General features: G+C 40.9%; 1 protein-coding gene across 2 annotated transcripts in view; it reads right to left on the bottom strand.

Moving 5' to 3' along the window:
• Nucleotides 1-24397, bottom strand: part of LOC311256109 (leucine-rich repeat and fibronectin type III domain-containing protein 1-like protein) — a 187894-nt gene that overhangs the window by 10580 nt on the left and 152917 nt on the right. The window contains exons 9-10 of one of the 2 annotated variants that reach the window (XM_084350934.1): nt 14680-15329; nt 5102-6041 (exon numbers count right to left, since the gene is read on the bottom strand). In XM_084350934.1, the coding sequence (XP_084207060.1) occupies nt 6034-6041; nt 14680-15329 (658 nt within the window). In that variant the 3' untranslated portion in view covers nt 5102-6033. Of the gene's footprint in view, nt 1-5101; nt 6042-9083; nt 9177-14679; nt 15330-24397 lie in introns of those variants that run through there. The other variant, XM_084350933.1, reaches the window with a different exon arrangement.

Here is a 24397-nt window from a genome sequence, read left to right as displayed (position 1 = left end):
GTGCGTGTATGTGTGTGTCTCTGTGTGTGTGTTTGAGAGTTTTATTCAAATGCAGTAACGTATGCATGGCCACGTCTAGCTACATTACTGCCACATCAGCCGCCAGATGTGCCATGCTCCTTAAATGGAAGTCATAGCATGGCCCATCAGCTCACACGCAGGGAGCACACACTGCATCTCCTCTACTATTAAGGTGGTGATTACAACTACAGTCAGTGTGTATCTCACTGTGCGTGTTTTAGCCTCCATAAATGAAATAAACTGAATGGTTGCTAGAGTGGAGTCAGTAAATGCTGCTGCGAGATGGCCATGATGTTCTGGGAGGCTTGGCAACCTACAAACTTCTCTTTTCTTGACAAATCTGTCTGTGGCAGAGCAGTGTAACACACATCTGCTGAACGTATTTAAAGGAACAGTCCGACATTTTGGGAAATGTTCGCATTCACTCATATCTTATAGAAGAAGAGAGAAATCTGATACTTGTCAGTTCAAGGAAGCCGGTCCTGGTCAAACATTCAGCACGCACGAGTGTGATGTAGAAACGTGAAGCCTCCAGTGCACACATACAGAGAATGGACTTGACAGTGAAATAGGAGACATCTTGTGTGCAGCAGTTAAACTTGTCAAACTTGTGCATTTTCATACATTTAGGATTTTTTAATGAGGAAGACGGAATAAGTGTCATTTTAAGTATTTTAATGTGGTAATTATGAGGAGATCTGTAAGTATATAATGCTACATTCAGCAGCTGGTTAGCTTAGCGTAGCATAAAGACTGAAAATGGGAAAAAGTGTAAAAGTATAAAGTGTAAGTTTAGTAGTGACTTCCTGCACCCACCCAAGAAATAGTCCTGCACCAAACATAGAATACGATATTTTCATGTAATTTACTTTGCATAAAGGCTCGCTGTTTCCCACTGTTTCCAGTTATAATCTAAGCTACAGTACACTAACCAGCTGCTGGCTGAAGGCTCATATTTAACAATTTGCAGGTGAAATTATTCATCTCACGCAACTCTTGGCTACAAAGAAAGTCAGGTCATTTAAACAAAAAAAAAGTCAAACTTTTCATTGAAGCGTTTTTTCCCTCAGAGCTGAAAGTAGAAAGCACAAAAGAATCATACTGATGAAACTTTCATGAAAATCTAATTGGTGCACATATGGCTGCCTCACACTCCCCGTATTTGTAATCACACAAGTTGGACATTTTTCAGTGAGGATAATAAGCTCTTAATGTGATGCCTGGGTGACCGCTTCACTTTAGGGAGGAGGAAGCAGCAGTGAACTGTGTCAGGGAGGAGGGAACAACACGCGACAGTCATTCATCATCTTCATTATCAAGGTGTCCGCAGAGCGTTGAGCAAGCTTCATTTACTTTTATGACTGAGGGGGAACAAAAGGGGGGGAAACTAAGCCAGGATTTATTCCTGGAGGTGACGGTGCAGACTTTTTCCCCTGCAAAAGAGATCTTGATCTAAACTAGATGCATTTTTTTCTCATGAAGCCACACATGACTTAAACAGATCAACCACATCTGTCACGCTGGAGGACCAAAGGTGTAAACAGTATAATCTATCCAATATTGAGCTAATACTGTGCAGTCTTGAAGGGCTATTGCGAAATCTGCCATCATATGTTTCATATTTACATTTACAAGAAACACATTGTTTTTAGCTGTTGTAGTGCCAAGGATGAGTTCAACCTCTAAAACTCTCCAAAAAGTTGGACTTGCAGTTTGCACTGGAGCCGTATTGATTGTAACAAAGAAGATCACGATGATCAAATGTCCTTTCCACCTGCTCTCCCACTGGCACCTCATCCCTGCGGTGTAACAGAAAATATCATTATATTTTGAAGATGAGTTAGATACTGTAAATAACTACAGGCTAAAATCTATTTATCCCATCACCTTCCCGCCAGCCAATGAGCTCCACAGTCAAAAAAATGTAAAATACAGCATCCATCCGAACGTTTTATGAGAATGAAAACAACAACAGCAACTGCAACCGGAGAGTATGAGATAATTCTCCTTCAACTTTGAAACACAACGGAGGCACTTTATGAAGCCATTTTAATTCCATATGGGATCTATTTTTATAGCATGCTTTTAGCTTGTGTATTTGTCTCATGTTGTCTCTCGCTCTCTCTCGTGCATGTAAGAAATGGACAAGATGGCTTAAACAATCACCAGCAACGACCAAGAGAGAAAATGTTTGTTCGCGTAAACAGCTTCTACTGCCTGACATCTGCAATACTGAGGTCACACACACACACACACACACACACACACACACACACACACACACACACACACACTCACAGATATACAGTCATAGGTGTATATATAAATAGATAACTATGGCAGAAAGTGCCCTTGATAGCCACTGTTCTTGTTCTCTGTGTACAGGACTAGAAACACTGACTGACTGATTCATCACTATTATCACTGAGTGAACAAAGTGGTTGTGTTTTATTGAAATGTACAGTAAGTTGAAGCTGGAGATAGTTGTTGAACTGGCGGCCTTGCAAAATATTGTAACCATTACTTACTGGGGAAAATAATGCCTCTGGTTCACTGTCTCATCAAAACAAAGCAGAAATCATACGGTTATATACAGTATCACTATGCTTTCTGCACTTTGGATATTACAGATTCTTTCTTTCTTTCTTTCTTTCTTTCTTTCTTTCTTTCTTCTTTCTTTCTTTCTTTCTTTCTCTCTTTCTTCACCCAATCTACTTCAAACTTGGCAGGTTTGTTGCTGAGGATCGAGGGAACAATAGTGTAAAATGTATACAGACAACACTTTTAATATAAACCAGCACCAGTCAAATACTGTTCCTGAACTATGCTGTTGAACGATTTTTTGCAAAATATCATGATGTCACACTGAAGTTGACCTTTGACTTTTTGGTACAAAATTGAACCACTTACACATTTTACCCTAGAAGACATTTGTATAAAATGTTGTTGTAATTATCACTTGAATTGTTGAACAATGGCCAAATATGTGTTTTGTGAGGTCGTTGTGACCTTTGACCACCAAATTCTTATCAGTTCATCCTCGAGCCCAAGTGGACATTCGTTTCAAATTTCCCTCAAGGCAGATATTCGGGATATTCGGTTGACAAGAAATGCCTCTGGCCATTTAAAGCAGCTGTACGAACACCCTCTTAATGGTTTGCTTATGTGGGTGTGTATTCAGGCGGACGGGCCAAACTGAAATTTACTAGTCAAGAAAATCAATTAAACGTACCACTGCACAAACAATGATTCTGATTTTGTGTCACAGAGAACTGCTGCAATTAAGGGAAACATATCCAACCATGATGAGAGTAATTCATTATAATTATATTCTGTGCTAATTATGTACTCTGAAAAGCTTATTACATAGCTTGTAAATAACATGGTTCTATTACTTAATTTAAGTCTGAATGGATACGATGCAGTCTGAAAAATCAATATAAGTCCAGTGAAGAGCACTTTAGTCGTTACTCGATATATGACCTGTTGAAACAGCAGGTGTAAACCAGGAACACAACATGGCCATCAGTTAGGGCACTGCCACACAGTCTCACATTGTCCCACATTTGAAACTGAAAGATAAAAGAGACATGCTTTGTAATGGTGGATCATGGGTAATTTAGTATACCGCTATGCAAAATTGACAAAACAAACAAAAAAACACCCTTTATTTCTCAGAATTGAAGCAGAATTAATGAAAACTGACGGTCATAACGTTAACATATTGTGTTGTTGAATTAGTAAAGATGTTTTCTTGTTGAGAAAGGTTGAGAATAGCATCAAAAACCCTTAACTTGGTGGCAATATATTAGCTTGCTGGAAAACCAAAGAAGAAGAAATGCAACCAGCATAACCACAAAAGAAAATGTTGCATTTTAGCTGTTTTCTAGCAAAACTTGGATAAATCTTCATAACCATCATAAAGAGTATTAAAATAAAACATTTATTGCTAAAAATTATCAAAACGCATTTTCAAAAAAATATTTTAGAAAATATCTCAAAACAAAGCATTTCCCACCGATAATGAAAGAAACGTCCTCCATGTTGTGTTTTGTTCGACAGACAGAAACCTGACAGTGACATGACATGGACACAGGACAAAAGAACAGAATGGGCAGAATAAAAAGTATGTGTCTCACAATTGTAGAGTCATTATTGTGAAAACCGCTCATTCTGCTGTAGATTGATGAAGCTATTACATATTTTGATGTGAGACTGGGTTCACTGATAAACTACTGATGCGCTGTTCTTGTTTAAACCACATTCAGGTAAGAATGGAACAAATAATACTTCTTCTGAAGATTTATTGTTAAACAGGTTTATAACTCCAGTCAGTGGGGAGCTACAGTGGAGTACTGAAATGTGACTTCTTAACAGAATATGCTATTGATTACCTCTAATAACTGTGTCGCTTCATCTCAGTGAGGATCTCTGTGGCCTGGGGAGTTCTGCAGTGCTGCAGCATCAGACAGCAGCCTCTGTCCATAATAATTAAAGAGTTATTGCTGACCCCCCCTTCTACAGGCAAAGTCCATTCCTGAGGCTGCACTGTTACAGCTCATAACCATATCCCCCCTAGCATATTATACCCTCCACCAGTATTTGATCAGTTACTCAGGCAGGCGGCAGAAAAAACAACAGACATCTGATGGGTTGAGAGAGGGAGAGAGAGGAGCAGGAGATAAGGAGTGACTCACACACAAAAAGAGCAAGAAACAAACAGGAGGGGGGGAATGCATTTCCTGTCGCCTGTTGTGATATTGTCAGCGGAGAGAAGTAACGGAGCGGCTCGTTTAGCCAAGGTGGCTCTCTAATTGTCGCGCTGACAGCAATTAGATGGCGCTCGTTAAAGCGCTGCCCTCATTAGGTTACAGACCACTCGCGGCAGGAGGAGACACTGCAAAGTGCGAGTGTGTCTTAAACAATGGGGCAGGATCAAGAATTGGTGGACGGCCAAGGTGACTGCCAGTGGGTTAGCATATGTCATGCTAATTAACGGGATCTGATCTTTGGGTGAAAGAACTTCTTCATTTGGCTGCTTGTTTGGTTAGGTTCATGGGCTAATCGGCGGATTACTCACCTGTTTAAGTGGGCCTGGAGAGATGTGAGAAAGCTGGTAAAAGGTCCACGAGGTCCTCACCAGTCCCATCCAGTGGAGAGCAGAAGGAGTGGGAATACACCGGCTAGAGCAGCCGATAACAGGCCTGTCTTGTCTAGTCCGTTTTTAATCCTCATCAGATCAGTCTGAGTCCTTTAGCAGTGTACTCTACTCAGGCTCCACTGGGAGGTTTATTCAGGTCTCTCCAGGTCAAATCAGTTCACTTAAGTCCCCATATATGCGCTTTGTGCTTTCCAGAAACAGAGTTATGATTGGGAGTCCAGTCAGGGTTAAGATCCAGCTCCAGTGAGCCATTAATGTCAGAGTATGTAAGACGTGTTCATAATCAAAACCATCCAGACGTTTTTCTGTCGGACTTCGTTCCCTTTCTGTTTGTGCAGTCTAACATATTGTATATCCAGGTTGAGTGTGATTATCTATGCATCCAACTTTGACTGTTTGTGTGTTTTTTAGCCATCCACTTGGGGATCTGTCCGTGCATGTTAATGCTGCGCCAGATGGTGAAAAGTTCCATCTTATTATTCGACACGTCCATATGGCTCTCTGTGTCGCTGTTTCAATTATCTACGTCCACTGTCTGCACGTGCACGCTGATGAAACACTTTTCAAAGTGGAAAATTTGATGATGATCACGTCCACGAGCTTAATCCTGCAGCAACAGACACCGGGTATTGGCACGGTCGTCAAATCCAGACACGAGAACCAAGATTAGCAGTTAAACATAAACCAGACGGTACAGGTCCATGACCCCATGATATCCATGGAAACAAAGTAATGGGTACAGTAAACAGGAGATATTAGGGAAGGAGCTATAGGGCCTTTTTTTTCTTCAGAGTTTTCACCAGCTTGTCCCTGGTGATGACTCTCCACATCTGCCACTCAGAACAACATCATCAGGGATCTGGAAAAACAGGAGAGCAAGAACACAAAAGTTTGAAAGAAGAACATTAAAACCACTGTATTAGATGGAAAAGAACATTAGGTGCAAAGGTATGACTTCTAACAACAGAACAAGGAGGTTAAATAATAGGGATCTGGAGTAGAACATTAAGTCTTGAGAAAAGGATAGAAAGCCAAGGTTCTGGGAACACAATGTTTAAAACAGCAAGGGTCCAAGAGGCACAATTTAGCACCTGTGAGATCTGGAGAAGACCAATTAGAGGTATAATAACACCAAACATTAAGAGCATCGCTGCATTTAATATGTGTTGTGAAAGCACAATTAAACTCCTTTATTGGCTTTAACTTCTGTTGTTTGGAAGCACAAGTTGAGCCAGACTTGATCCTACCCACAGGCCTGATTTATAAAAACCTCCGAGGGGTTCATTTGTTTTCATAACGCATGTCACGACTTGAAGTTGAAACATTTCTCATATTCACAGACGAAACTTTTGTGTTTTCAGAGAGTGTATTACCTCCTGAGGGGAGAACAGAAAGAAATGACACAATATGAAAGTGGAGGTTCAAATGTCGTGTTTTTTTCCCCGACTTTGTGGGAACGTCAGACTTGTCTTGGAGCCAAACAAATGAAAAGGACAAGGATCACAATTCAGTAGTTTTTTGACTTGTTTAGTCAGGCTGTTTCTTTTTTTTTAAAGGTTTTAAAGATTCGATGATGCGTCTTACTTCCTATCTAAATGCCACTGAAAGCATGGAATTGTACCTTTATTGGCAAAATGTTATATGTTATATCATCATATAAAATTGCATCCAAAACTCTTCACTTTTTCTCACTCGGAGAATCTGTTTCTTTTCTTTTGTGAGAGCCGCTGTGAAGTCGGCAGATACAACAAATGCATCAGTGCGGCGTGCTGACAAGCGAAAGCAAAGAAGTGCCTATAGCTCGGAGAGTGATGAAGCGGTGTCGTGGTGGTATACTGCCGCAGCTGTTATTTGTAATGTGCGTGTTTGTCAGGAGAGCATTTCTTAAGTGTATTTGTCAGGACGAACATTTCCTAACTGCATTTATGTACAGCCAGTACTTATTGTGTCAGTTTAAGAATGAAGCAGAGTCTTCTTAATGCCTCAGACTGTATTCATCTATCACAACCACTGCATATCTCCCCTGTCTGCTCCCCTCCATCATCATCCTCTCCCCCCCTCTTCTCCTCCATCACTCTGTACACCATGCAGATGGATGAAGGAGATGGGAGAGGAGAGAGGAGAAGGCGGTACGGGGAGATGATAACGCGGTGTGAGAGGCGAGGAGATGGATGGAAAGGAGAGAAGAAATGAAAAATAACTACACAGACAAAGGTGTTATGAATAGAGAACAGACAGGGAGAGGAGAGGTATTACAGGATTAAAAATAAACAGTATATGCAAACAGAGCATTAGAGGAAAAAAAGGATGCGCCAGCAGAAAGGAGGCCGGGAAGGAGAAAGTGTGAGGTTAGATGAGAGGAGCACAATACAAGCAGGGATATCATTTTAGAGAAATAAGAAAACAAGGGAAGAATAGAAATAAGAAGGCAGATCATGGAGAGTCCAAAAAATACAGACATAATCAATCAAGGGGGTGAAAAGGAAAGAGGAAAACAAACAGGGAGGGTTTCAAGGGCGACTGAAAGAGACTGCAAATGTGAGTAAGGAAGGAAAGGAAAAGAAAGAGCATGAATTAATGGATCAGTTCAACCAACTTACAAACACACTACAAATACAAAAGTGACTTCCTCTAGTGGTATCTAGCCATGCAGATACACTTGTTAGGTTTAATCTGCTCAGGTAGAGCAGGTTGTCCACTCATCTCTGGGTTGGCACTTTGAGCCCCAACTCTTCCTGTCTACATGTCGAAGTGTCCTAAGTCACGACACTGGACCCTAAAAGGTGTGTGTGGGACCTCTAGACGGGCAATTGACTCTTTTTTTACACAAATGTAAAGGTATGACTTTCAAGTACATCTAGAAATTCATGTTTACAATGTTTAAGAATCGATCGATAAGGCCCTCACATTACCTGATCATCTGGGACAAACAATAGCTCCAACAGAGGTCCCAGACCAGGTTTCTCCTCCAGTTGGAAAGAATGAGGATTACATTGGCCTTCCTTAGCATTTACCATATAGGCCTGTAAAAAACTTGTATAGTGCAGTTTTAAGTTGCACCATCACCAATCTGCTTGTGTGTGTTTGAATGAGGGGACTGTAATAAAGTGCAGTCCATTGACCATTTTGAGATGCTTCCACGTCAGAGACCCGCCATAATCAAATACATGTGAATGAAATAGTTTGTGGCAGGGTCATTAAATGTAATTTCTCAATTACATTTAATGACCCTGCCGCTTTAAATCCTAAGAACATACAGTTTTCATAGGAACTTTTTCTTCAGTACACAGTCTGACATTGTCAGTACTGCAACAATTATTTCCATCATCAATTAATAAGCTGATTACAAACACCGGATTAGTCCAACTGTTGAAAAATGGAAATCCTACACAGTATGGCAAAGAAAAGCATCAAATCCACACATTTGAAATGCTGGAATCAGGGAATGTTCACCATTTTTACTTCAATAAACAGACTGAAGTTATCACTTAATTATCAAAATAGATTACATTTCTTTTGATCAACTAATTGATTCATAGATGAATTGTTGCAGCATGAACATTGACATTTCAGATGAAATTCCATTGTACTGTTTTAGAACGGAGGCTGGAATCTCATGAATGGATACTCGGAAACCTTAACACAATAAAAACCACTGGGGGAAAGTAACAAAACGTGTAGTTTTTGTTGTTCTTCGTGCGATCGGGCCCGATCAGAAAACAAGACACAACAGAGAGGAAGGGTCAGATGGGAGCATGCTACACAAGAGCAAGACTGCAGTGGGAGCAGACAGGTGAGGTGAAGCATCGCAGGGTGGGAGAAAAGGAGAAACTGTAGGGAGACTGTGGGAAAACAAATCCAGGGAGGGCTGAAGTTTTAAGTGCCAGTCATTACTCTTGTGTGTGGTGTTGGCGCGCTGTCTTTGTGAGGCAGAGAGACCTTCAGATCTTAAAGTCTCTCCATTCCACACTATGAGGCCGCCAGACGTCTGCTGCTGGAGTCGTCCAGGAGAAAGAGAGAGAGAGAGATAGTAGAGATGGAGAAAAACAGAATGAGCAGCGAGAGAGACATGGAGAGAAACAATAAGAAACAGTGAAACAACACTGACACAGATGCAGCAAAACAGCACTGAAAAATGGAGGAAGCAAAAACTGTCAGGGCGGTCAGGAAGCTGGGAGGAGAAGAAAGACGAGAGAAAGTGGCGGAGAGAGCTTGAGAGACACAAGGGGGAGGGGGAGAGAGAGGGAGATTCCGAGAGATGAATTCAGAGCGACAGACGGCGGTGAGGAATGAGGCCGGGCATACGGGATGACACTGAAAGGAGTGATGATAGATTAAAATACACAGAGGACAGACAGGCTACAGGGTCATGGCCGGGCTGTGGGGAGAACACACACTCGCACTTCGCACAAGGTCACACACACCCTTGTGTTATCCTCGGCTATTTTTCCATCTGGCCTAACCTTGTGGGAGCGTGTGTGATGGCTCAAGGCGGTTGCACATAACAACACACAGCGGCATGCACGGACCAGCGGGGACTTTGTAGGCGACCCTGAACTTGCAGACAAACACTTGTTTTGTGCCACGCTGAGGACATCGTATTCAATTACATTCAAATGAGCCAAAATGTAATTCTTAACCCCTTGAAATGAACTGTTTACCTGGAGGGAACCCAGCGGTGTGACTCTATAAAGAGATTTTCATCCTCGAAACGCTGTTAATACATTACACATACACACTCATATTCAATGTTTGCTTGGCTGTTCTTGAACTAATAGCACTTTACTTGACATAATCACAATATGTTTGTGTCAAGCATATAATTACCACTAATCCCGTTGGAAAATTCCCCACTTAGCATTCAGGTTAAAGAGCTACTTCTGAATCTGAATCCGTATGCAGCATCCTGTCACGAGCTAGATCTCAAGCTCCAAGCGACACAGTGACTCACAACATGCTCCCTACTCGGTATTTGTTTAATTGATTTTTTTCAGTGACACTAATACCGCATATCTCTATCTGCTAGTTATTTGCTCGCTGTATTGATGCCCGATTCCTTCCTAGTGCAAGTGAACTGCAGTGGACAAGGGTCCAAATCCACAGTCTACATCCGTGCAAGAAATTCATTATGAGGTTCGGCAGAAGATCAAGTGAATATGTCTTGAAGTTATTGCATTTTTAGTAGGATATTCCCTCTCTGACGGCTGAAAATTCAACGAGGATTTTGTCTCCTATTTAGTTGCATTGATCCAGGGAGGGATTCCATAGCAGCTTTAGGAATGATTACAGCTCCTTCAATATTAGTCTCTCTTATTAGGCTAGACTTGAAAAATGTTCGTATCAACCTGCCTGAGGCAAAATTCCAATTTCCTATCATGTAATTTTAAAAAGTCCTAGGACTTCAAAAAACAAAGAAAAATCCAAGAAGCACTTTTGAAAATAACATTTAAGAATGGCATTTAAGAAAAACAACAAATTCAAACTGATGTATCCATCGTTCCGCTGGGAACAAAACTGTCTATGAAAAGCAAACAAACAAAAAGAAAAAACTATCACCCGCAACGTGCATATTTCTCATGTTGGGTCACACTTTTGACAACCGCGGGCCTTTAATGGGGTCTCTCTGTGTAGCTGTCAGTTGCCGTGTTCCTCAGGCGCTCTGACTCACTGCGGCTCCCTCTCTCTGATCAGATCAATGTTGTCTTTCCCTGCAATGCAGCAACCAGTGAAACACATCACAGGCACAGCTACACCCTGAGAAACCCCAACAGCCTTTGTACAAACACAGGAGTATTATCCCTCATTGCAGGTTGCCCTCAAAGTAGCAACCGTCGTGGAATCAAAGAGAGGAAACAAAGAACAGAAAGGCCAGCAGGTAACTTTTCCCTCTATGGGTAAAGTGTCAAACTAAAAACTCTAATAATTGTCTTGTGTGTCTGTCTTGGTGTACTCGGAGATATTCTTTTCGGAGGCTCCCGTGACTGACACGCTTCAATCAGTAAAGGTTATGATGAGGTTAGAGCTGCTAATTAGGCCTTTTGGGAGAATGCTGGGAGTTTGTGCATATGGTGGTACCTCAACGCTGCAACAAAGTACAAGTTCTCGATCCCAGCTTGTGAAATTCGAGCCTGTTACAGCCCTAATGAGCACCCATCGACTTGTCTCCTTTCAAACTCCAATTTGGCCATCATCCTCTCATCCTGCACAAACTTCCCCCTCATTCAGAGGTGAGACAAACAACTAGAAAACAACTTGTTATCTTAATATCCAGGGTAAGGATAGCACTTGAAGCAATCTGAAATCTGTGCTACTCTTCTTTCATTCAATAATTATGGACTCTGATGTCCAGCACATTGAACTGTTACAAATGTCAGACCGACTACTGATCCGGCAGAGTTCACGAAGACGATAACTTTCCCTGAACTCGTCGGCTGAGCTGAAGCGCTGCGCACACAGATCTCCCGTCTCCTCCCCGCTATCAACGTGAGGCTCAATGACACCTCATTTCAGCCCATTCAGAGAGGCCAATTGAATGACATATCAGCCGCTGATAAAGTATTTCGACTCAGCTGTTTAAACCACTCCTGTGTAATGGTGTCTCCATTTATTCGTTCTAATGAAAGCCCAATTTCCTGAGTGGATTAGTGTTAAAGGGGAAGTGCGCTGGAGTGGGCTTAGCACAGGGAAAATCTACCCGCAAAGAAAAATTCACATGCTCTTGTGGATTCCTGCTATCATAGCTCGATTGAGCACTTTGAGCAGTCTTTGTGAGCATGTGCAAGTCACTTCAAAAGCTCGAATCGAGAGAACTGGAGCCTGATTACATAAAAAGTAGGTTCTATTTAGTAGCCTTTGCTGGCAATCACTGAGTTACATAAAGGCAATTTCCCATCACTGTCTTGCTTGTTGAAGAAGACGTATATCATAATAATACAATCATACAGCACTGTGCTTTTACTGTCGTGCTTTTTTGCACTGCTTGGATAATACTGTAAATGCACAATGACAATTTGAGATAAATTATCGAGAAAGGTGTATTTCTCTGTCATCCAGCTTTCTGACAACTATAAGAGAGGGTAAGAGATCAAGAGACACTTGATGGAAGCCTGAAGTTCAAGTGTTTCTACGTTCTGAAGCTGCAAATGAACCATTTTCAATGCAGCAAATTGGTCTGTGACTGTGTTCAACTTTATTCTGTCATTCACAGTCACTGCAGCTCTTTAGAAGTTAGTTCTTGATTACACTGTCCAAGGCCACCCAGACTTCTTCTGGTGAAGACATTCTTTTATAACAACTCGCAAATGCTGCCCATGCTGAGTAATGTGCATTGTCCCTTCTTAAAATAAAAAGAATATATTGTATAAATAAACTTTACTTAATGCTCCAGGCTTTTTCGTAGTGCTCCCCCGACAGACTGTTTTTACATGTCATGTTGATTCTCCATGTACTTCTCTCCTCTGCTCTACGTCTTCTCACAGTTTCTTATACTACAATACACACATTAATAATAGTTGTGACTGCATCAGTTGTCTTGTGCATTATGCATAGGATATTCCCTTGAAATTATATGTCTGGCTGATTCTGCCTTGTTACCCCCGGAGGGGTTCAATTACACTCCAGCTGAATCTTGAGCAAGTTGCTCGGATTTATATCGAGAGCACCCGAGGGGCAGAGCGTGAACTGTCAGTGTATACAGCTAAACATACATATATTTAAAGTTTTCAGTTTAAGGAGAGTGGTGTCAGAATGTGTTGTTTTTAATGTATTTGCGTTTTATTTATATATATCTTATAGGGAAAGGCATTAAAATAGAATATTCACGAAGTTTATGCTTCTTGCTTTTACATTTGGTTTGGTTTTAACTTGAGTCCTGAGTGATCCGATCGCAAGTGGACAGCTATAAGCTTGTCAATTCACACCTTGGATTAAATGCTTCTCGGATCGGATCGAATCTGACTTCCCCCATCTATATGCAAATATACACCTACATCATTGGAACAAAACGCCAAACACCAAACAAAATATCTTCATGTAAAATGTTTGCTGATTTAACAAGAAGGCCCAAATAGGTAAGAATTTGTTGTAGACAGCGTTTCACATAGTTAAAAAAGTTTCTGCTAACGCAGCCAGTCTCAAAATTGTGTGTTTTTTAAAGGGAATCTGGGGACTTACTCCATGGGCAACAAAAAAGTAGCCTTTATTAGTTACTGTTTGCTGCATTTGTAAAATTTGACTTGCTTACGGTCAAAATGTTATATTATTTAATATATTTGGTGCAAACGGCCTGTCTTCTTATTGCTATGCGGAGGACGTCAGCTGAGTAGGTGGTCCTTTAGTGTGGCCCAGGACACACATCTGTACACACTGTTAAAAGAATGTGGTCACATCCGGCCCAGAACACCTCCGAATGTGATCCGTCTAATCAGATCTCAAATGCGTCCTCAATGCATCTTGGGAGTGTTCACACCTTTACTTAGAGCTGTCCGCTTGTGACCGACCACTCAGAACGTATGTTGATATATCAGACTCTGCATGTCTCATAGAGGCTGTGTGACAAATATTCGTCGTACCAAAGAAGACACACAGATGTGGCAAATTAAATGTCCAAACTTTAACTTACTCAAGCCATTTCTACTTTTCATAATAGGGAAAGGAGTGTCCTTGGATATCCTTCAATCTAGTGTTGAATTTCAGCCGACCTTCACTAGCTTTTCTTTTGCACCGAAGTAATTTTCCTTTTCCACTCTTAAGCACTCTGCTTGTGTCATTCTTAATGGCCAACAAGCCCTTTCAGGGTGCTTAAAGTGCAATAGTTTGTAGTACCCTAATGGAGGACACGCAGTGAAAGATTTCCTCTGGCACTGGCACTGTCAAACTACCAGTGCATTGGAATTACGCCCCAATAGTCCAGTGTCTGGTAACAAGGTCACAGCGCCTGGCACAACTCACTTTGGCCAACAAAATAAACTCAATAGACATTAAGCCTGGTAATTGGCAAGAGCTGAAAACAAGAATCAATGAGGATTGGGATGTAGGGTTAAAGGTATATTCCACTACACTGTAGGGCGGTTAATTCAAGATTTAGTGTTGTGAAAACAAATACAAAGTTTCTTATAGTGAGAGACTCTCTGACCTGATTTGTCGACAATCGCAGAGAAAAGAGTTAACTACGACTTCAGATGCTATCGTCTCTACACACACCCTTTGTCTCTCTTACTATCTTCCCAGTGCAAAAGGATGGCGTCTCTCTTATTCATTCTCTTGTTCACACTCACTCAGTTTCTCACTGTTCCACTCTCTGTTATTGTCTTGCTCAATTTCACACCCTCAATTGCACATTGTCTATTTCTCATCCTCCATCTCTCTCTGTTTCTCGTATGTCTCCCACCCACTCTCTCTCTGTCAACTTCTTTTTGTCTTTCTTTCCACCTCTCTGAAATGCTTCCTCCTTGCTCTGCTGCTAGTCTATCGCTTCGTCCCTATCTGTCTCTCTATACCTGCCAGTTCCTTGGGGGAGGTGGGCTCTTTGGCGACAGATGGCGGCCTGCTTTTCATCTCAATGGCGACCCTGGAGGAGAAGCGGGCCTTGGTGGGCGAGAGCAACTCCTCATTGGCAGAGGAGTCAGTCCTTGTCATTATGCTCCGTCCGCTGCTCTCCTCCTCGACCAATGCCACAGTGTCTCTCATAGTGTTGCTAGGCGACATGGCCCTGGACGGCGATAGCACTTGGTCGTCCTGACTGTCAGGCATTTTTGAGGCAGAGCGAGGGAGGACTTGGACCTGCCCGCCTCCTCCTTGTCCGTTGCTCTGCGGCCTCGCCGGAGTTGCAGCAATGGCCGCTTTTCCATGGCCTGTCCCTTGGTTACTATAAACTTTGTATCGTATCATTAAGATGATAATAAAGACCAGCACAGAGGCAACAATAATCCCTCCGATGATGATGATCATTGTACCACCTAGGAAGTGGCTGTGCAAAGCTTGGCACTGACTGAACTCTGTGTCTGTGGTGAATGACAGACAGCCCAAAGGGCGCGTGGCAGTCAGCGATGTGACGACGTCATCAAACACGGCCAGGACACAAAGATCGTAGCTACGTCCAGCGGCAAGGTCCCGAACCAGGAAGTCATTGCTGCTGGATGGAATCATCCTGCCAAAGGAAAGACAAAAGAGAAAAAAAAGATATTATTGTCAAATGTCATAACTTAAAATCAATTAACAGACATCAATAACAAAATTAATTTTAAAAATATGAAATAGAAAAAAATCAAAATACACAGAAGGGGGGCTTTAATTGAAAAACAGTCAATCAAATACTTAAAATTCATTAATTTCACATCAGTTGCTAACATGACAAACAGTGTTTTGCTCTAGTCGGTGTACAAAAGGTCAGCTAAACATGCAGAAGGGTGAAAACTATCAACAAGTGTGCATTCAAATCAGCATATACAGAGAAAAAAGTTCCAAGAATGAATTAATTGAATGCATGAAGCTTTCCTTTTACAAAAAAAAAAAAAAAAGAAGTCGATACAGTGAAGCTTTAAGGACAAACTAAAATAAAATAAGTGTTTATTAAAAATAAAGCATTATCAGCAAAGCTGGACATAAGACCAGTTTAGTCCGACATAGAAAATGAAAGTTGCACCACAAGGCAGGGTTGGGGTTAGGGCTGGGTTATGGTTAAACAAATGTACCTAGATTAGTTACTTCAAATATTTGGTTCAACCAAATTACAAATAACAAAACATTTGGACAACTCAGTTTAATGGACCAGACAAGAAAACAGCACCTAAGCCTGGAGAGACATTTCAGTTTGCACATGATTGAAATGAAAATTCTGATTCAGGCAACTTGTCCTTGGTAAATCATCTACTCAACAGTGATAGTTTCTAGTGTACTTTTATCCTCTTCACTTTAAGTTCTCTTTTGAGTTGCTTCAGCATTTCTTGACAAATGATGAGATATACAGGGTTTAAGCAGGAGGACAGGAAGTTAAACCATTGGACACCTTGATTGTGTTACAGTGAAAGACAAATGTGCCTGACATTATTACACGATATCTTACAACAGTGCCCTCAGTGACATTGCCCTGTAGGATGGCTCTCATATAAGCTAGTTTGAATAACAATCAGAGAGCCAAAACACCTGCCAACACAAACCAACTGTGTCCAACTCTGTCTGTCTACCCACCGTTACACTGTACCAATCAAACAAGCAGGGTCATATAACAAAAACAAACCAAACCAAAACGAAAAAAATCCATTCCCAAAATGACTTATGATTACATCTGCTGGTATTGCTCTCTTGTATTCTGTTGTGCGCTATTATACGAAAGCCACAGCAGTGACACATGCACTATCATCATATATTTTCATGCGGTGCTTCTGCCCGTGGCACAACAGCCACCTCATCGCTCTTATTTCCCCACAGAGTTCGAATTCATAAGCCTGTGATCTGACAAACACTCACGCGGATCCAACCCCCCCACTGCTGCAGAAATTGTCGTTCTCTGATTAAACACATTCCTGATTCACACCATTGTCGACTCCTATCTCAGTCTTTCCCAAGGTAAACACTGTACATCCAGTTTTTCCTTGTCAGAGCAGTTTCCTGGGGGAAATCCAGGGGGAAAATATCACGCAGGTAAACAGGAGGCAATGCCTCTTCTCTTTCTCTCTCCTTGTGTCTTTGCTCTCTCCAGGGGTCTTCAGGATAACTAGTGGAATTGCCAAACACCCATATGTCACCGCTACATTTGATCTAAATCATATTTCCCTTCTGCTTCATTCACATTTTCCCCAATGCACTTTCAGTCATTCTGCCTATGCCCATCCCTCCCCCATAAATTTATTTCCACCTCTGCACAGAGACAGACAGGCTTTGCAGTAAAGTCAGAGTGAAATAGAAATGATGGGAGGTTTGTGTGCTTGTGAGAGCCAGTGGGCAGCAGGGTCTAGTCTCGGTGCCAAGCTCATCGATGGCATTGAACCTCCACCAGGAAGTATATCTTGGCAGATAGCTCTGTGTGTGTTTCAGTGTGTGTGTTAACTTGTGTGGTTGTGAAAAGATCCCTGGACTGGGTTCTTAATAAGAATCGAACCAGGGATCTTTAACTGCCGTGATGTCTTGCCGTAGGGTAGCAGCATGATTTGAGAGCTGAGCTGGACCGGGGTTCCCGGAAGCAATTTTAAAAGAGGGTGTTGAAAGCAAAAAGTTATAGAAAACAGCGCTGCCGTCAACATTATTAAACTTCACAAAACTACAGACTAGGACATCTCCTAACTGTGTTTGAACAAAATGATGCCGTGGTTGTTTGTCTCTCTTCTCATCTTCGCAGTGTGACAAACTAAATCATAGTTTATTAGGAGGAGAAGTCAGTGGGAGACCCGGGCTGGCAGTGTCCTTCAGTGAAATCCTCAAAGCACATGTGGGCTTCTAATCAGACATCTGCGCTCTGACACACCGCTTTCGAATTTTAACAAACAACTTATTGCTCAAACTTGCACGACATCTTTGATGTTGTTGAAAACCGTGATGAGCTGTGATTCTCATGACACACAGTGAGGTGTGTAAAAGTGTTGCTTAGGAGCTAAATAATGTGACTCAGCACACATTACATAAAAGTCGTGACTGGTGATAATTAAATTGTCATGGAGACAGCTGGAGCAACCTTCATCATAATTTTTCACAATATGCATACAGTTGTTTAAATATAAACCGGCAATGGACACGGAATTTGCTTTAACGCAACATCTTATGTAAATATTGTGTAATGGCTTTAGAAAATTGACACTGTTGGTGTTCAATTTCACTATGCAATTTTGTCTACCACCAGGCACAATATCTCCCAAGACTGACTGGTGATCCACTTAGGCTGGCAGCCTGGCTCCATTTCTATCAGCTTAGACTAAATGATTGAATAAACTCATGTTTTGTCCTGTGCTGTTGGTAGCTGTTACTCTGACGAAAACAGAAAGTTATGTGGTTGTCTTTGCGAAAGTGGCGGCAACAATAACACCACTAAGAAATGCTAGAAAGTCATTTGTTTCTACTAAAACATGTCATTTCAGAGTAAATGTTGACTGCATAATGTAATGATGTAGAATAATGACACCATTGGCATTTAGATTGGACTATAAACTTCACTTTCACTATGCTTTTTTGTCTGCCACTGGGCACAAAATCCTCGAGGAAAATGAAGACTGATTGGTGATCCAGTCAGACTGGCAGCCTGGCACCATTTCTGTTGGCTTTCACATCTCCATTAAAGACTAAATGAGTTAATAAACCCAGGTTTCTTGGTCACTTGTACTGAGTCTGTCCTTGAAATAATGGTAAAACTTTCATGTTTTGGTGCATGAAGAAAGTGCTAATAAAGGTATTCCATTGCCTTCAGTTCATAAAGTGAGAATCCAACCGAGAGACCAGTATGAGTTATTATTTTCCCAATATATACCGACAGAGAAGAACTAATGAAGAAGTTCAGTGTGTACTGAAGTATATTCTTACCAGTTCTTGACATTTCCAATTTGGTGTGATTTTCTGTCAGTCAGATTAATTTCAAGGAGCTCTCTTTCTTGTTTATTTGACTTGTTTCATTCTATTTCATAATGACAAGGCTACAATGAACAAGACAGTCGCATCCTTCTGTATGCACCCAAACATCGATCTGCAGAATATTACAAAGTCAAATAAATTGTTAAATTAAGAATAAATGATAAAACGAGAATCTGGGTAGACCATGGAGGACATAAAGACCCCAAATGTAATAGTAAGCTGACCGCTTAACTCACATTGGCTAGAAGAATCTGTTATTGGCATAAATTTGTAAACCCCACACACCACTGGGCTTGATCAGTGCAGATGTCAGGTCATAAATATCAATTATGTTTATCACTGAAGCGACTCAAATCAATCTAATCCAATCCAACCAAATTGGCTGAGACTGAATCAGTGAACCCCTTTGCGCTGGCCAGATGATCTTTGCCAACCATCAACATCGCCTCCAAACACAATTCCTCCTATGATTGTCACGCAGAGCGAATCGGGTGGAAATCAGCTCGGAAATACCCCTGGTGTGCCCCCAACCACCCACCCACCCACTCATCAGTGTTCTCTTCTTAATAGGATTCAAACCAGGGAACTTGCACTGGCCCGAGGCTTTGCCAAAAGGCAACTACACACGAACTGAGAAGTGAGTGGGAGGGATGACTACGAGAAAATTCTTGGGGGGGATGTTATTAAAACAAAATACCACCACCATCTGCCTTGTTGAACTGAGTAGAAGTAGTAGAATTGAGTAGAAGATTCCCTAAATGTTCTGAATGGAATGTAACGCTTTAATACCAACTCCTACATTTGTGTACATGTATTTTTCTTATTGTTCTTTGGATGTTTTTCTTTCTTATTTCAACCATATTGACTTCAAAAAGGGTTCGGAGCAATGAAGGACTTAATGTCTTGCTCAAGGATACTTCAATAGATTTCCTGTTTACCCCCCTACAGCATAGACAGATGTACAAAAATGATCGCAGCAACTTCAGTTATTTCTAATGGAATTAGCATATGGTATTTGATTTGCTCATTGGCTAGCATCTGTTTGTGTTTTGTACCTCAACAGTCATACAGATGTGCAGGGGCTGGTGTCACATTTCGGACAAATCAATAATTTGGGGCTTGTGCACTTGTGTGAAAAAAAAAAAGAACAAGGATTGCTGGGTAAAGTAGAAGTGGCTCTGAAAGCCCATTTGACACTGCGATCGCACTGGATGATTTATTCAGTTAATGGGTTCAACCCTGGGATACACACATGCACTGACATACACTCAGGGAGAGTTAAACAGCTTGATGGATTCCTTCGCTACACAATTCAGACACACAAATTGAAAAAAAAATCATGGTCTGTATGACGCTGCTGTTCTCTCACACACAACACACAAACAGATCAACAGTCAGTAATGTTTTGTCACTCCTCGGTTTATCCTCACACCCGCAGGAACACGTGTAAACACACACGTACATGAACGCACGCCCACACACTACTGCGAGCCTCATTCAAATAAACAAACAGATAAACTATCTCGCTGTTTGAATTGAACAGATTAGCGCTCACCATGTGATCTGGCTCTGTGTACACATGCACAGGAATACTACAAGCATGACAATAGCCTGATTAATGTGGTGAAATGACTGCATGAGCTGACAGCTCCTCAAAGTCCATTTTTCAACATCAGTTTTTTATTTCTTCAACATGAGGAAGGCTTTCTGCACACAATAACTGGCAAAAGACCTGCATTAGTGTGAGCCACTGTTTTCATATGGGAGAGCGCAATAACACCAAACAACACTCAGATTTGACACCTTGCTGCTGCAGTTAAAGTGCAGATTTTTCAGACTTTATCCTTTTCAGACTAACACCTTTTGCTGCTGACTTTAAAAAGCATGTCTAATCGGATTGTGTCAACCAAGATGATAGATCAGGTAGATCTGATAGATCTGACGATCAGGTGTTACACCAAAAGTCACAGCCATAAAGCAGCAATTCTTAACGCCCGTGATCAAACACAAGTTATAGAATATTATAACAGACATGACAACGAATAGATGGACTTAAGCCCAAACAATTCACAGAACATATTAATGAAATGTAATTTGCTATCAAATAAGTTGTGTAAGTACTATAAAAGATACAAATTGAGAGAGAGAAAAAATTGCATAACGCAATGCAATACTGTATGAAATATGTATTGCACATGAATAAACTGTACCGTGTAACTGCAGGTGCACACTGGATGTGGCATGCAACACAACACATACTGCTATTATGTTCCCGGACGCTCGGAAATGCATCTGGCCTGTTGTCTTAGAATAGCTAAAGGAATTCAATAGAAATGAAAAGGAAAACCTTGGCCACTGTGGATATCAGTAAGAGTAACCCTGGAAATAGTAGAGGGCACACTGTTTTCTACTCCCATACGAACGTAATTCAATACATCCACAAGTGTGTAAATGCCATCATGGTTGTTTCAATCTAATTTGATTAAAAGCACAGTGGGTCGTGTATCCTGTGATTGAGCTTGAGATTGAACCCTTGTTTACACTGTTTATAAAAATGTTCCCTGTGTTCATATTAATTTCCACCTCAGCCAGCATCTACACCACCTGCCTCTGGTGCACTACTGCAATGCATTACTCAATTGTTGCTGTATTTTCAACATTCAAATGCTGATCAGTGGCATAGGGTGAAACCTTTGGGAGGAATGCATATGTTAATTCAGATGGTGCTGGAAACTTACAACAAGAACTCATGTTGGTGAGAAAGAAATAGTCCCAAGCTTGGCTTCATTTTACAGAAAAAGATGACAACAGTGCCAGTTATGGCACAGCAATGTCTGTAAAACGATTATTTCAAGTATGGTGGAAACACCAGCAATATGCTGACACACCTTTTTACACAACATGGGCTTAAACTAACGGAATGCCATGTATTTAACTCTTGATACACATGTGATCGCTTCCTAACATACAGTATACAGAGGTAAAAGTCCATATAGGGAGGAGGTAGGGGAAGGAAAGTCAGGTTAAACAAGCACAGGACTTTCACTGTTCACATCCAGTGTGAAACCAGGAGTAACGTTGAGTTCTTAAAACTTACTAAGATAGTGAAGTTACATCCCATAATGTAAGGTAGGTATTCTTGTAACTGAAGTTACAGAAGTAACAATGTTTTTAACACATGTTCTCCTATACCTAATCAAAGTGTGATGGGAAGACAGAGTCTGGTACGCCTGTAAATGGTACACTGCAATGGTCATGTAGTTATGGGGAACTGTGATACATGTCATTTTGGAAGTTGCTGGCAAATCGACCTATTCAGTCCTTTTGATATGAGGATGTGTTGGTTTTCTTGGACTAAGAAAACCCAAATGAAAATGAATGCTGTACAAATATTCTCTTATTTCATCCATTTTAGATGAAGACAGACTATCAATCTATCAATAAAGAATGAGACCGATAAGCAGAATCAATAATGGCACTGGTCCCATCCTTACTAATCCCATCACTCGCACATTTTTATGAGCACGTCAAAGGTAGCTAAAAGCAATTGTCTTATAAATATGATGGTAAGCCATTGTCATGGAACAGTTCAGCCTTTTTTCTAATGTGTTTCCTTTTCAACTCTGGTGATGTGTTAGCATTAATCTTCAGCTCCCTCCTTTGTTTCTCCTTCTTAAGTCAACCCAACTTTCAACAAAGCAACTTCAATGAACCTTTAATGCATTAAAGATCACTGCCATTAACCAAGTTGTCTTTTTCTCTCTTCACAGTTCACTCCTAGGCCTCCAGTGTTAATGACGCCTGTTAAAACAAATTGCACCCCTAATCTCAACTGACTATTTTTAACTGCAAACCGAGAGCCCAATGAGATTTCACAGAAATCAGGTAGAACTGGGGTGCAAGTCATCCTCCCCAGAGCAATCTGTCACAGCACACGTATTATCCTGACTACTTAACAGCTATGGTCACGTTGCCATCTCTGCGTGTTTTTTTGAGGTGTGATCTGGTTCTGAGAAAATTGTTGGGAGCCTTCGTTCTCCTGTCGATGTGTTTTGAAAACACCAGGGCTATTTTCTCCTGTATCTCTCTCTACATTTGAACAGAACATATATATTGACATGTTTTCCCCACTTCATCAGCTCTCCTTTCTTGGCTTTTCATCTCTAACTGCTTTCAACACCACTGCAATCGAAGACTGGTAATTACTGTCTGACTGTCATTTCCTCAGGTTATTCCTCGCCCGTGTGCCTCAAAGCACAACTTAACGGTCTAATTCACCATTTAACTGCTTGATAACTGCAATGGAAAATCCCAGAGAGAATTGGTCAGAATGTTCACACTTTCTTCAACAACTTTTCATCAGATTGATTGATTGATTGATTGATAGATAGACAGATAGATAGATAGATAGATAGATAGAAATAGACATAGATAGATAGATGTAGAGATAGAGCGAAATAGAGATAGAGAGAAATAGACAGAGATAGATAGAGAGAAATAGAGATAGATGGAGATAGAGAGAAATAGACGGATGGATGGATGGATAGATAGATAGATAGATAGATAGATAGATAGATAGATAGATAGATAGATAGATAGATAGATAGATAGATAGATAGATAGAAATAGACGGATGGATGATGGATGGATAGATAGATAGATAGAGAGAGATAAATGGATGGACGGATAGAGAGATAGAGAAATACATAGAGAGAGAGAGAGAGAGAGAGATAAATGGATGGACGGATAGAGAGATAGAGAAATACATAGATAGAGAGAGAGAGAGAGATAAATGGATGGATGGATAGAGAGATAGAGAAATACAGACATAAAGATAGATGGATGGATGGATGGATTATAGATAGATAGAGAGATAGATAGAGAGATAGATGGATGGACAGATAGAGAGATAGAGAAATACATAGACAGAGATAGATAGAGATAGTGAGAAATAGAGATAGAGAGAAATAGAGATAGATGGAGATAGAGAGAAATAGACGGATGGATAGATAGAGAGATACATAGATAGATAGATAGATAGATAGATAGAAATAGACGGATAGATGATGGATGGATGGATGGATGCATGGATGGATGGATGGATGGATGGATGGATGGATGGATGGATGGATGGATAGATAGATAGATAGATAGATAGATAGATAGATAGATAGATAGATAGATAGATAGATAGAGAGAGAGAGAGAGAGAGAGAGAGAGAGAGAGAGAGAGATAAATGGATGGACGGATAGAGAGATAGAGAAATACATAGATAGAGAGAGAGAGAGAGATAAATGGATGGATGGATAGAGAGATAGAGAAATACAGACATAAAGATAGATGGATGGATGGATGGATTATAGATAGATAGAGAGATAGATAGAGAGATAGATGGATGGACAGATAGAGAGATAGAGAAATACATAGACAGAGATAGATAGAGATAGTGAGAAATAGAGATAGAGAGAAATAGAGATAGATGGAGATAGAGAGAAATAGACGGATGGATAGATAGAGAGATACATAGATAGATAGATAGATAGATAGATAGATAGATAGATAGAAATAGACGGATAGATGATGGATGGATGGATGGATGCATGGATGGATGGATGGATAGATAGATAGATAGATAGATAGATAGATAGATAGATAGATAGA

The sequence above is a fragment of the Pagrus pagrus genome (assembly GCF_965226575.1).
Source record: "Pagrus pagrus genome assembly, chromosome: 4".
Taxonomy (NCBI): Eukaryota; Metazoa; Chordata; class Actinopteri; order Spariformes; family Sparidae; genus Pagrus; species Pagrus pagrus.
Note: the sequence above shows the minus strand (reverse complement) of the source record. Positions and strands in the feature narration are given on the sequence as shown.